Source organism: Ursus maritimus, unplaced genomic scaffold, assembly GCF_017311325.1.
Source record: "Ursus maritimus isolate PB19 unplaced genomic scaffold, ASM1731132v1 scaffold_15, whole genome shotgun sequence".
Taxonomy (NCBI): Eukaryota; Metazoa; Chordata; class Mammalia; order Carnivora; family Ursidae; genus Ursus; species Ursus maritimus.
The window spans coordinates 28,880,386-28,896,132 of record NW_024423897.1 but is presented as its reverse complement, the minus strand read 5'-3'; the positions used below and the strand labels follow the sequence as shown (position 1 = coordinate 28,896,132).

The window sequence follows — 15,747 nt, the reverse complement described above, 5'->3', positions numbered from 1 at the left end:
CATGAATGGAACCAGGGATCCTTAGACAAATGGCTGCATCTAAGACTGGGTAGGAAATATACAAAATGTTCCAGGAGCATCTTATAGTGCTAGAAAAAAATCTCAACAAAACAGAACAAAAATAAAAAACCCCAAGCCCACAATAACAAGAGTGTTTCAAAAGTACACAGGGGCCAACTGAAAGAGGTCCAAATGGCCAAAGCTGGAATAATTTGAGCAACATAATTAATAAAGTAGTATTGGACCCTTGTGCATTGTTGGTGGGAATGCAAACTGGTACAGCCACTGTGGAAGGCAGTATGGAGGTTTCTCCAAAAATTAAAAATGGCACTACCCACAATCCAGTAATTGCACTACTGGTATTTACCCGAAGAATACAAAAACCCTAATTTGAAGGGATATATGCACCCCTATGTTTATTGCAGCATTATTTACAATAGCCAAAGTATGGAAGCAGCCTAAGTGTCATCATTGGATGAATGGATAAAGAATATGTGGTAGATACACAATGGAGTATTATTCAGCCATAAAAAGAATGAAATCTTGCCACTTGCAACAACATGGATGGAGCTAGAGAGTATAATACTAAGCAAAATACATCAGTCAGAGAAAGACCAATACCATATGATTTCACTTGTGTGTGGAATTTACGAAACAAAACAAAGAAGCAAAGGGAAAGAGAGAGAGATAAACCAAAAAACACCCTTAATCATAGAAAACAAACAGGTAGGGGCGCCTGGGTGGCACAGCGGTTAAGCGTCTGCCTTTGGCTCAGGGCGTGATCCCGGCGTTATGGGATCGAGCCCCACATCAGGCTCCTCTGCTATGAGCCTGCTTCTTCCTCTCCCACTCCCCCTGCTTGTGTTCCCTCTCTTGCTGGCTGTCTCTATCTCTGTCAAATAAATAAATAAAATCTTAAAAAAAAAAAAAAAAGAAAACAAACAGGTAATTACCGAGGGGAGGTGGGTGGGGGATGGGTGAAATAGGTGAAGGAGATTAAGAGTACACTGATCTAGATGAGCACTGGGTAATACATGGAACTGTGGAATCACTTTATTGTACACCTAGAACTAATACAACACCGTATACTAACTACACAGGAATTTAAAAAAATAAAGTAGTATTGGATTACAAACCAAATTATAAATAAATATTCATCAGTCCTTACTGATAAATAAAAAAGGGCTTAATAAATAAATGTGAGAGTAAATAAATTTCCCATTTAGAATAATTTCAAATAGTTTATGTATATACTCTGCCCCTAAGAAAGTGGAACATTATTCCTCAGTACTTAGTCGTGGGCTCTGCCTAGTGACTATCCTTCAAACAGAAAAGTATGGAATGAGGGGGAACAATAACTTTATAGTGGAGAAGCCTGACAAACACTACCTCAATCCAGGTGATCAGTGTTAACAGCAATAGTGATAAGACATATTGATAGTAATACCCTTGGGTATGATGTGAAGATAATGGCACTTTATGTCTGTGATATTCCTCCCCCAAAACCTTACCCCAAACTAATCATGAGATCATCAGACAAATTCCAACCGAGAGATATTCTATAAGATACCTTACCAATGCTCCTCAAAATTGTGAAGTTTATAAAAAACAAGGAAAGCCTAAGAAAACTTAGAAACCAAGAGCAAACTGGGGTGCCTGGGTGGCTCAGTTGGTTTAGCACCAGACTCTTGGTTTTGGCTCAGGTCATGATCTCATGGGTTGTGGGGTCAAGTTCCACGTTGGGCTAACACTCAACAGGGGGTCTGCTTGAAGGATTCTCTCCCTCTGCCTCTTCTCTTCCCACCACCTGACTCTTTAAAAATAAATAAATCTAAAAAAAAAGAAAAAAAGAGTAAGCTAGAAGACGTCACAAGTAAATGGGATCCTGAATGAAAAGAGCATATTGGGCAAAAACTAGGAAAATTTGAATTAAGTGTATGTTTTATTAAGTACCTATTAATAATAATGTATCAATATTGGTTCATTAATTGTGACAAATATATCAGAGTAATGGTAAATATTAATAATCGGAAACTGGGTATGGAATATATGGAATTCTCCATATAATCTTTGCAATCATTTTGTATCTAAAATTGTTCTAAAATTAAAAATTAAAAGTTTATTGAAAATAAAAAGGGAACTATGTATACATATATGTATATATTATGTGAAAATTATTTGAAATCTTCTGTGGATTTTGTTTTTACATGCTGATGTTTAGATCTCAACTCTACTACTCCACTCAATTCCATCAGAAACTCTAAGATATAATGTTGGCTCTGGCATCAGACTTTATTTTTTTAAGCTTTTCATTATTATGAACAATTGAAGTAGATGAACTGAATGATTACTCATAAAGAGGTAGAAAGCTGGAGGACTTTAATAACCATAGAAGACAGAGAATCAGACACAATGCTTGACTTGTGAAACCTAAGAAGATTTCAAGTAACAGGTAATGCCTAGATTGTTTAAACTTCCTTAAAATAGAGAATACATTAAAAAAAAAAGTTTTCTTACTCTTTCCAAGAAGTAAACAAAACCTGATATCCAAAATTAGCTAAGGGATCGCAAAAATCACCACCATAGCAATAAATAACAGCCCGATTTCACTTACAGAGATGCTACAATGTGTTAAAAACATTAAATAATGCATCAGGACATAGTAGTTTTTATCCCAGAAATGATCCTACAACTCAACACAAGGATATTCATTACTGTAATTGACTTTACTAATAGCATATCCAGATATATCTAGGGAAACGAGTGTTCCAGTGTTGGTATAAAACCTTAGTCATATTAGCAAATATAACTATATAGTAATTAAAAGTTCCTTTGAATTGACGAAATGTATGTCAAATGTAAAAATACACTCTTAGTGCATAATAACACTTCCAGAAAGTCCTTTCCAGATGTTTCTTCTACATATTTATCACACCCCCATTAATTGCCTCAAAAATGTTTTCCCTCCCAAACCACCTTCCCCAACACTTGGCCTATACACGCACACTTTTAGTTTTTACCCCGTCGGCTTTCAATTACTCTTTTTCCTTTATTTGAACATTGATGCTCTGTGCTTTCTAAAGTAGATTTTTTAGGTCTTAGCTTTTTTCCAAATCTCTTTTTTCTTAGAACAATCTGCACAAAAGGCTAAGGGGCTAACGAGCAGCACAGAATCATGACAAAGAAGAGTGGGAAGAAGGGGAAGCTGGAAGCTTCAAAAGCGTCCTTCATGGGTGAGAGGGAAAGTGAAGGAAGCTAATTAACTTGAGTTGATAGATTTTATTCAGCCACAATACGTTAATGGATAAGAAACTTCTGGTTTTTTTGATATATTCCAAAAAAAAAGCATTTAATAAAACTCAAAGCCTTCCTAGTTAATGTTTCTTAGCTGTTATTGAAGAAAACTTATTAAAGTCAGCATATATATATATTTTATATGACAACATGAAATTCATTGCCTTTTTCTCAACTACTAATTTGATTTGAATACTTTTTAAATCATTACTGATTTTTTTAGGGAATCAGATATACTGGTTGACTAGTCTCTAATGAACAAATAAAAATCTGTCTCCAGTCTGGACTTACTGATTCAGAATTTCTGATGGGTGGGGCCTGAGCATCTTTGGCTTTAAACAGCCCTCTGATGATTCTGATGTACACATTGAATATCAGACGGAAGACAGGCAACTACACTATTAATTTCAGTGTGAGGCCGACTGAGGCCAAGACCCTGGAAAGCTATGAGTACTATGGAGACACAAAGGTGGGAAACATTGATTCTGACTGAGAAGCCTTCTGAAGAGATGGCGTATTATAAAGTCTGTGAAGGATGAACACAATGTAATAATCTCACTTATGAGAAGGAAAAGAGCTTCATTTGAATTGCCTCTTACAGGATAAGCCTGTAGATATTTGAAGACAGACTTCTTGCCTTTTCCTAAGAAAAACATTTCAGTTTCCTGGTGTTGAGGAATATTTAAACATTAAGCTTGCCAAGTCCTGATACTGTGGTACCAGAGGTCTAATATTAATCATTACGTTTCTAATGTTTTAACAGAATTGGTAGAAACTAAGAAAAAACAGTGTCCCCCTTCTGCTTGTTCCAAAGTTATTTCCTCTATGCAAAAGAGCCTCTAATGGCCATATATTAGCATAATGGCTCCTCTGTAGTTGTTTTACTTTTTTGTCTCAACACTACCTGGAAGCATCTTCGATTAGAATGATTAAAGCCCCTCTACGAATCTGCATGTATCCTAGAAAAGGTACAGAATATATGGTTTTCTTCCTGATACCTAAAAATCGAGTGGATTTTATAGATATTTCCCCCCATCCCAGGATTCTCTTTCTTTTATTGAGATGTAATTGACACAACACATTAGTTTCAGGGATACAACTGCAGAGAGTAACAGCAATCACCCATGTCAAGCAGTGACACAAGCCTCGAAGGGCATCGCAGCTAAGACCAACCGCCGAGATTAGCACCAGCTGACAATAGACTCAGAACTGATGATGGGCAGAAACAGGGGAGGTCTGCAGAGGCCCAAGACGGATTAAACCCCTTTAAAAAAGAAAGATTTTTGCAGCAAACTATCAGACTTTCAAGACACTGACCCTTTCATATTTGATCACATCAAGAAGGCAGCAGCCAGTGAAGCTCGCTCTGCCGGATCGATCTCTTTCTGAACAGAACCGAGATCCTCCACTGCTGGGACATAGTAAGCAGCATGTGCTGAGTGAGGGCTGAGCCGGACAGACCAAGCTTATCTCAACTGCGTGCCCACAGACTGACTTCCTGTTTGGTTCATTCACTTCCTACTCCCCCTACTCTCTTGTTTGTTGTGTAAATTGTCTTGTGCTTTGTTTTGTGTGAGGAGTAAGAAGCAAAGTTAAAAGAGTGAAGTGCCACTGAGTTTGGAATCCTGACTGCTTTATCATTATGTTAACCTTGTTTTATGATTGAATAAAGCTGGCATTATGGAAAGACACAACTCCTGTGTGTGCCTTCCTAGCGTGCTCATGACAACGTAATACTTTGATATTTATATGTATTGAGAAATGATCACTACAGTAAGTCAAGGTAACATCTGTCACCATATATAGTTACAAAATTTTTTTTTGTGATGAGAACTTTTAAGAACTACTTTCTTAGCTACTTCCAAATATACAATACAGTATTAGTTGTTATTATCACATTAGTGTATATTGTAACAGCATATTATTAAAGAAATATTTTAACATTTTGCAGAAAGGATGAAATCTTCCATATATGATGGTGGAAAACTTATCTCTTTTGGGGAAAAATACAGAATCTTACCTCACACTATATTCACAAATATATGCTGGATGGGTTAATACTAAATAAAAATGGAATCAAGGTATGTATAATAAAGATAGTAAACTATAATAAAATATAACAAAATGCAAAACTAAATAAAATAGAGGTAAAGATGGAAAACATTTCTGTAATTTTGCAGTGTACAAAACCCACCTAAGGAAAAAATCTCTGATGCCTTAAGGGGAAGGAGAGGCAGGTTCATATCAAATCAACAATAATGAAGATCAGAATGATGAAAGCGAAGTTATAAAGATAGAAGAGAAATAACAGTCTTGAAGAAAATAGTTATAGCCTATCAAAAATACATTAGGAATGTTGCTATAAAATGGTTTTGAAAAGGCAAAAAAACATATTGGAAAAATATGCAAAGAATAGAAACAGAAAAAATAAAATACAAATGATGAATAAATCTATGAACGCTTCAACCTCAATATTAATAATGGAAACGCACACTAAACAAGAAAGGGATGCCATTTTTACTTATTAAGAGGACAAAAGTCAAAATGAATTGACAAGGCATGAAGACACAGGCAGTCCCATCAAAGAAACAATTCGGTGCTTATCTCAGTTTAAAAATATGTATAGTCTTGGACCCAGTTATTCAACTTCTACGCAAGTTTTATACATGTGCACAAGTATCAATATATATCCTATGATAGCAAAAAGTTGGAAACAATTTGTATTTTCAGGGTTTTTAGCAAGGCTAATTTCCATTTATAATGGTTAGCTTTATGGGTCAGCTTGATTGGTCACGGGGTGCCCAGATTGAACACAATTTTTGGATGTATCTGTGAGGGTGTTTCCAGATATGATTAGCATTTGGATCAATGGACTCAGTAAAGTAGATGGCCCTCCCCAATGTGAGGGGGTATCATCCACACCACTGGTGGTGTGACTAGGATAAAAGTAGGGTGGGGAGAGTTCGACCCTCTTTTCCTATTTCACTGCTGAGCTAACATCTCATCTCATCTTCTGCCTTCAGACTGGGATGTACACCTTCGACTCCTCTCGTTCCCAGCCTTGGGAGCCAGACTAAATTCTACCACCAGCTTTCCTGGGTCTCCAGCTTGTCAATGGCCAATCACAAGACTTGTCAGCCTCCATATTTGCATAAGCCAATTCCTTATAATAACTCTCCATTTGTATGTATATTCTCCTATTTGTTCTGTTTTTCTGGAGAACCCTGACTTACACACCACTCAACTAGAGGCTACATTCCTCAGCATTTCTTACACCTAGAGGTATGCTTGTAACTAAATTCTGGCCAATCGGATGTAAACAAGCACTGATAGTGATAATTTCAGGTACACCTCTAAAGAGAAGCTGCTCACTCTTCACTTCCTCTGTTCCCTTCTCCCCCTCCTGTAGGCCATATCTAACATGATGGAGAGGAACCAGTTCCTCTTGTATAAATGAAAAAATCACTCTAGAGGATGGCGGACCAACAAAATACATGAAATCTGGGTCCCTGAAAACTGTATTGGGGAGAGCCATCTGACCCTCCTGGGACTTCTGTGTGAGACAAAAATATACTTTCCATCTGGTTTAAGCCAGGGTTCATCAGTTCTAGTTTGCGAAGGTAAAAAGATACTCCAACTAACACAGTAGTAAATGTACAAGCACTGAGTATGTGACACTGAAAAGTGAAAACATACCATTATAGACACTTTCATCAGAATTCAAATACAAGTTCATAGTCAAAATAACAAAACAACATCCTGACATCTCCAAAATTCTAAGAAAGACACATAATCAAAGCAACGTTCAGCTCAGTTGCATTTTCTTTTTCACTAACCTCCAAAGTAAGAGCCGTCTGTCAGCTTCATTTCTTTACTGGATTTTGTGATGACACCAGCAACGCCATGTTGAATGAAATACATTTTTTTACCCACAGCTCCTTCTCGTATGATATAATCTCCTGGTTGAAACACCTCAAATCTCAACTTGCTCAGCATGGCAGTCACAAAATTAGGATCTGCGTTAGCAAACAGCGGCATGGTAGCCACTAGCTTCCGACAGTTGAAGTTGACGATCTCCTAAAGATGGCAAGGGCAGACAAATATGAAGAGAGATATTCATCATATCAGGAAGCAAAGCACAAGCTTACATTAAAATCTACATATAGCCCAATATTGCAATTTAAGTTCAGAACCAAAGACACATAAATTCTAATAATCTGCTTATCTCTTTAAAGCCAGAAATTATGTTTTATTTTTGTGTTGGAACTTTGTATTCCCAGCACCTAGTGCAGTGTATGCATATATTAAACATTCAGTAAATGTGAATTGGATATATACGTCTTACCTTTTATAACTTCCCAATTCCTTTACTATACTTTATATAAAATTAGAACTCAAATGTGGATGAGTTTTAGTCTCCCTTTTACCTTGTTTTATGAAGAAAAGCCACACTACCTCCTGTTAGCTATAGTATTGCTGCTTCGGTGCTCCATGTGTTGAACAATCTAACTTGCACCTACTGACCAGGATTCTGAAACAAAGGCCCAGCTGCCAGACAAGCATTTGAATGTTTTTTTCTTAATGTTGTTCACATTAAAGTGAAGATAATGGGGTGTGCCAGAAGAGTTATACAAAGAAGACTCTAATCTAACTGTAATTTATAATTGTAATTCAAACTATTTCTGGGCTAGATCAGAAAATCACTCTTTCTAAAGCCTCCTGGGTTTCCACCGGAAGTCTTAGACTGGAAGGACCGTATTTTCCTTTTCCTGAATTGTTTGTTTTATTTCTGGAACCAGGCCAATTCTGAATTAGACTTACACATTTGATTTCATTCTGTAGAAGTGGTCCAGATTAGACATAGTGCCATCTTTTTGGACCAAAATAGAGATATGGGACCAACCACTTTTTACAAAAGATTTTATTTATTTATTTGAGAGAGAGAGAGAGAGAGAGAGAGAGAAAGAATGCAAGCACACAGGTAGGAGGTAGGGGCAAGGGGGAGAAGCAGACTCTTGGCTGGGCAGGGAGCCCAACGTGGGGCTCGATCCCAGGACCCTGAGATCATGACCTGAGCCAAAGGCAGATGCTTAACTGACTGAACCACCCAGGTGACCCTGAGACCAACCATATTTAATCTCGCAAGTTAGATATGTAAAGGGATAAACAATAGGAACCTACATTTTACCACAAAGCCATTTCTCAAAAATTTCTTCTCCAAGGAGCCCCAAAGGAAAAGGGTTAATCCCAAATTTGTGATCTCTTTTAAGAGACATAGATACTGAAGGAAATCCTGCTAAAAGTTGGTAAAAGGGCAAAAAAATTGGAGGTATTAACAAAAGCTGAGATCTGAATTCTTGCTTTGGGAAAATATATAAACTAATAGATTCTAACACTGAGGAAAAAAGTTATCTCAATCTTGCTTCATGAAATGACCTGACCTTATTTTGGAATAGGTAAGAAAATTCCAGCTGATGCAGGGGGCACAGAATTTGGGGTCCACCATGGAAAAGAAGGTACTTCATTTTTAACAATATCTTGTCAGTTCAGCAGAGCAAAGAAGAGTCTCTAATGGTGGGGTTTCAGGGAGGATGGTAAACTATTTAAAAATCAGCTGTAATAAGCAAAAAGTGAGCATAGCAACAAAAAAAGAGGTACCTTGTGGTATATTACATGTGGTACCTCGTATAGCATCATCCAAGTCCAAATAATGCTCAGCTGACTCCATGGGGGGCTGTACTGAGGACAACTTGTGGTTAATTTTAACTGGTGCTGAAGAGCCATGGTGGGGGTGGGACTACAGTAAGGCTCAGCACGTAGTATGTGCTCAGTAAATATGCATGTAGATATGGAAGGTGGAAGGAAGGAGGAAAAGAAGAAAAAAGGGAAGAAGGGAGGGAAGGAAAGAAGGAAGATGGAGTTTCAGCAGTGGAAAAAAGTGCTCACAAAGACTAGTTTTGTTCCCATTGGGAGATATTTACTTAAAACTCCTAGAAAGCTCTCTCAAGCAAACAGCTTGAGAAACAAGTCTCTGGTGTATAAAAAGTGTGTTTTTTATTATTCAAAATTCTTCTATACAAAAACTTCATGAAGATAAAAGGTGAACCACTCAAGGTATTCAAGGTAAACACATGAGTTGAAAGAAGACAGAGAGAGGTTATTAAAAGGACCACTTGATTGTTTGAGTTAATGATTTCACATGTAAAATGACATAGAGGAGGAAATTGAACATAAGTCAGGTTGCAGAGAAAATAAGAATTTTCAAACAAAAATAATAAAATAGAGAATTCTTTTATCTGTGTTCTTGGATTTAAACTACATAATTTTTTTCTCTTCATTGTTCTCTCAACCTTTATTTTAGAAAATAATTGGAAGTATATTTTATAAACAATTCAGCTGTTCTTTATTTATGTGAATAACTTTTTCTATGATGCATTGCATATTCAGGTATACCTATTGTAACTGCCTTGATTATAACACCACAGGGATAAATTCATATTATTGTTATGGCTTAAAGGAATCCATTAATTTTCTCTCTCTGTGTGTGGAACTTTTACCCCTATCAGATTGAAACTATAAATTCTAACAAGTATTTGATAAGAAAAAATATAATTAGACAGAAAGTTATTTGCATTTAAAAGCCCTCTCTCTTCCCATGAAATTGGCTTGCTTTGAGGTATATAGTTTAATAGAAACACTCATGTGAGTCTAGAAATGAAGCAAGACTTTTAAAAGCTCTTCTCCGTCAATCACATTTCTTTATAGCACATTTTCTTAGAGAACATATTTAATTAAGTTATTAATATCTCTCCATATGTAAAACAAGACTTTTAAAGCTCCTCCTCCATCAATCACAGTTCCTTATAGCACGTTGACTTAAGTAAGACACACAGTTAAGTTATTAATATCTCTAATTTCCAACCAGATTCTTTATGGCAGTTGTTATAATGAGCTATTTTAGCAATATGTCTGGCCTGAATTAGAAGTGTTGACCATATGCGTTAAATTGAGGAATGCTCCATTCCTAACAGAATCAAATATGGCCCTGACCTTAATAAGGTACTCCAAATTACCAAGTTTACTGTCAACACTTAAAAAATATGTGATTTTTTTTCCTTCCTGGAGCATCTTGTAGTAATAGAAAGTATAGAAATGCTAAAAAACAAACAAACAAACAAACAAACACAAACAAAAAAATCCCACAATGATGAGTGTATTTCAAAGGGGGCCAAATGAAAGAGCTATCAATAGTTAAGATTTAACAATTGGCATAACAAAGTAAATAATGTAGTATAAGATTAATCCCAAAGTATAAACTAAATAATCATGAGACCATATTTATATAATTAAGCAGTTGAGTAAATTAAAAATCTGTTCAAATTCCAAATAAACTTTTCTCTATTAAATAAAAGCAAAATACAACAAACAACAATGAAGACTCCTGCATTTGATCTTACTTTGACATGTCAGTTTTTTTCAAATATGAATGGTTTTCCTTTTCAATGGTCCTTTGTCTTGTTTTGCTAATGTATGATAGAATTATTTATGTTCGCTGTTAAGTCACAGACTAGAGAATATTTTTTAAAGTATCATACAGACAGAGTAAAGTACACAATCTTAAGTGAATTTTTCAAATGTATAACCACATCTTCTTTAACCATTCATCCATCATCAATGGACACTTGGGCTGTTTCTATACTTTGGCTATTGTAGATTGTGCTGCAATAATCATAAGGGCGCATGTATCCCTTTGAATTAGTGTTCTTGTGTTCGTTGGGTAAATACCCAGTAGTGCAACTGCTAGATGGTAAGGCAGTTCTATTTTTAACTTTTTGAGAAACCTCTGTACTGTTTTCCACAACGGCTATACCTGCACTGATTTCTCTTAAATATTTATTTACCTTATATTGGAATTGCTGGGTGATTAGGTAAGCTTATATTTAATTTTAGAAGATACTACCAAAAGTTTTCTAAAATGATTGTATTATTTTTCTCACATACCAGCAATATATAAGTTCCAGTAGTCCTACATCCATAGTAAAATTTGATGTTATCATTCTTTGATTTTAGCCATTAGTAGGTATGCAGAGACATCTTATTGTTTTTTAAATTTTTCTCATTGTAGGGGCGCCTGGGTGGCTCAGTCATTAAGCACCTGCCTTCGGCTCAGGGCATGATCTCAGAGTCCTGGGATCGAGCCCCACATCAGACTACTCCACTGGGAGCCTGCTTCTTCTTCTCCCACTCCCCCTGCCTGTGTTCCTTCTCACTGGCTGTCTCTCTGTCAAATAAATAAATAAAATCTTAAAAAAAAATTTTTTTCTCATTGTAGTTTTATCTTCAATTTCCCCAATGATTAATGTTGTTATGCACATTTTTATAGGCTTACTGATTAGATGAATATCCTGTTTGGTGAACTGCCCAGTCAAGTTTTCCTCTTTTTTTTTTGTTGTTGTTGTTGTTGGAGTTCTTTTTATAGTTTTGACATGAGTTCTTTGTTGGGATATACATTGTAAATATCTTCTCCCCATCTGTGACTTGCTTTTTCACTCTCAGGGTTATCTTTTATTATTCTTTTGGTTTAACTTTATGAAAATCAGGAAAATGGGATTTGATATTCATAGAAAGAGGGCTTCACAAAGGATTTTTTATTAATTTTTTAAAGATTATTTATTTGAGAGAGAGAGAGCACAAAAGCTGGTGGAGGGGTAGGGACAAGCAGACTCCCTGCAGAGCACAGAGCCCAGCTGGGCTCAATCCCAGGACCCTGAGATCATGACCTGAGCAGAAGGTAGACGCCTAACTGACTGAGCCACCCAGGCACCCCACAAAGGATTTATTTTAACCATAAATCAGTACGTAGGAATCATGCAAACTCTAAGACCCTGGGAAAGCTTAAGCAATAATTTTTTGGTTATTATTAAAAAGAATAGTGATATTTTAAGGCTCCTTGAAGCACTAAAATTTTTTACCAATAACTTAAGCATCATGGTGGAAAGTTCCATTTTGTGAAGCATTTACTTCCCCATTCTACATTATTTTATCCTACACAGTATAGTTCCAAAATGTTTTAGGCATGGTAGCTATAAATATAATTACCATCATTACAATAATGAATCATAGAGTATCTTAACAAAACAGAGCTGCTGTTACATTGCTAAATTCCTACACCCAACACACCCTGTATTTTTAGACTTTGCAGAACACATAAGACCTTCCTTCTAAGAACTTATATTAGACATTCCAATGACATCCAGCCATATAGACTTCTATATTAACATCAAACACAAGTAAATAAATATAGTCAAATCTGTATCAATTGACCCTTTATCACCTAGAACATCCCGTAAAAGAGTGCTGCTGATGTCGCCCTATTCTCCACCGCCCCCCCCAACCACCTTCCCCCAGTTCAGTAGCCTGGACTGGTGAGAATTAGAATAAGTGGATGTGTTAGGGTTTCTTTGTTTGTTTCTTTGTTTGCTTTAAGGCAGGGATAATTTAAAGAATGAACATAATAAAAATACGAAACAATATTTTTTGATATTCTTGCTGGTATCCAGGTATTGCTTTAAATGTTTTACAAGTATTAATTTATTTTACCCTTGCAAAAATCCTATACCTTAAGTATTGTTACTACCCCATTTTATAGAAGATACTGAGTAATCTGCCAAAGATCACATGCTAGCAAGAGGAAGAACCATGGTTTGGTGGGCAACCCAGCTCTCTAACTTAGGGTTTTGATGGATTCTAAGGAGCCATCTTACTTTTGCACATAACTGGAATTACCACAAACCCTAAAGACTTTGGTGTTAACCATAAATTTGTTCTTTGGAAATTTACACATTTTGAGAGTCTGACATGAATATTTGTTGATTGTGGGGTATGAAACTGATGGCAATGAACTTGTCTGTTTTAATTTTACCCACAACAATTATTTTTAAAAATCTGAATCTGAATGCCTTTATTTTTTGGAAAATAAAAGAAACTATTCAGGATTGTTCCATGGGTCCTTGCCCTCATCATGGCTCTCATGACAGCAACAATCATTAAAAAAAAAAAAAAAAAAAAGGCTTCAGTGACCTGCCAAAGATGACATTCTCCTCCCTGTTACTTTTCAGAGGCAGATGATAATCTTATGGAGATATTTATGGTACTTTACTAAAATACAGTTTACCAGGCTCGAATTCTGTTTTTAAGAATCTGGAGCTACATCTTCAGGGGATATGACTCAAAATCTCTACTTTTTTTTTTTTTTTAAAGATTTTATTTATTCATTTGATGGAGAGAGAGACAGCCAGCAAGAGAGGGAACACAGGCAGGGGGAGTGGGAGAGGAATAAGCAGGCTCCCAGTGGAGGCCTGATGTGGGACTCGATCCCAGGACTCTGGGATCACGCCCTGAGCCAAAGGCAGACACTTAATGACTGAGCCACCCAGGCACCCCAGCTGCCAAAATCTCTACTTTTAATAACACACTCAAAGTTATAAGCAGTCGAGTTTGGAAACCATGGTTCCTAAAATAAAGAAGTATCTGAAAGTTTACACCTAGTTGAGGGAAGAAGATATACATGTATATATTCAGTATAAAATAATTGTAAGTAGTAAAAAAAAAGTATGGGTTAGTCTCTCTCTTTGTGTGTGTGCACACATGCACGTCCAATTCCTGATTCCAGAACTAAATGGCCCGTAGAAAATGACTCAGATTCTTCAAGACTTAATCTTCTCATCTGTAAAATGGACATAATACTAGCAACTCTATCGAAGATTATGATAATTAATGCAAGTAAAGCATTTAATAAAGTTCATTCAATGTTATCTGTTTTAACAAAACACTGTAATTTATAGCTATACTATAAAACAATATTGATAAGATCGAATGAACTGTATAGACCATATAGTCTATACTTTCAAAGAAACAAATGCTTCAAGGTAATTTGGTAAAAAGATACTGAGTCAGGTAAAAAAAAAGGGGGGGATTATTTATTAAAAACCAAAGTTAAGGTGAGTGCAAAGCTTCCGAAGAGGAAAATGATAAGATATTCTTAGGGCAGAGTCAATGAAATTCCCTCGTGGCTAAAGTCAAGGAATAAAATATAGGATTCTTACAATAAAGCTGCTCTATTGATATAATAAATTTGGAAGGTGAATTGTACATACACATTCCATTATTTTTCAAGAAAGGAAACACATGAGGCAATTTAAAAACAATTTCCCTCAGCATTCCCAACTGGCTTGTATTGATCTGGTGGTTTGCCTTCTAAATTGCAAGATGGTTGACTGGATGCATGAGGAAATCGGCCCATACAGGCATATCTTAATGTTTAAACATGTTCTAAACATTTATCCAAACATTGGCTAACAAGTTAGGTACTGCTTCAATTTTTTAAACTGAAAGCATTTCCCTTGATTTCTGTGTCTTATTAGAGAAGATTTAAGATAATCTATTTCTCTAGTTGAGATAATCTGTCTTATTTTTTAAAGAAAGCTTTATTGCAACTCCTAAATAATCTGAATATCAAAAATTATATAATAAACTATGAAGCTAAGGAATATTTACCTTTAAGATTTATTTTGGGAAAGTTAAGGGTTTAGAAATAGAAAAAGGAGGATTGCTGAATTAATATGGAATGTCTCAGTTTTAGTTTATTGTAGTTTTCCATTTCATTAAAGAAGAAAGTAATCAAGTATTTTTGTATTATCAAAGAGGTGCACTTAAAAAATCTTTGAAAAAAATGAATATACACACCTCTTAAAATATATAAAAGAAAAAATCTCTGTAGTCTCATCACCTTAATAAGTGTTTTAATATGTTTATATATTCCCTTAAGACAAACTTTTATTCACCTTAATATATTTGTAATCGTAATATACATTCAATATTTGTTTCTTTCTCCCCCATCTTTATAATATAAATATTTCCCATTTTGAGACATGGTCCTAGTTGCTATTCTTTTCAATGGCCACACGGTAGTCCATCTTGTTTTAGTCAGAGTTATATTAAGAAAAGCCCAATAGAGATATAGAGAAATAGTTTACAATAGCCTCTTTAATACTGACATTTTTCACCACTACTTATTTTGAAACCCAGCTATATCATTAGTTGCTAGATTAATAGTCTCTTCAGATTATGTCAAAGGTAATTAGCCTAAAATCTCTGCATATACAAATGGCCAATTATGATGAAGTGGCTTAAAAGAAATCTGCCTGCTTGTAAAGGATTGATCAGAACAAGATGAATTTTGAGATGGACAGATTCAAACATTTTAATGTTGTTACAGTTCTCATATGCACCTAATTTGGTTTTGAGGTATTCAATCACATGTAAGTCTTACAATATGAATGCAAATGAAGTTTGAAATTAATTTATTCTTAGCATCGTCCCATTGATTTGCCTTCCTGGAACATAAGGACATATTGCTCCATTAGGTACCAGGCAGAAGGATAGTAAGTGACA

At 35.6% G+C, this 15,747-nt stretch overlaps 1 protein-coding gene across 1 annotated transcript in view; it reads right to left on the bottom strand.

The window, feature by feature from the left end:
- Positions 1-15,747, bottom strand: part of HCN1 (hyperpolarization activated cyclic nucleotide gated potassium channel 1) — a 373,578-nt gene that overhangs the window by 40,564 nt on the left and 317,267 nt on the right. The window contains exon 6 of the mRNA XM_040630450.1: positions 7,131-7,371. Coding sequence (XP_040486384.1) covers positions 7,131-7,371 — 241 coding nt within the window. The remainder of the gene's footprint in view (positions 1-7,130; positions 7,372-15,747) is intronic.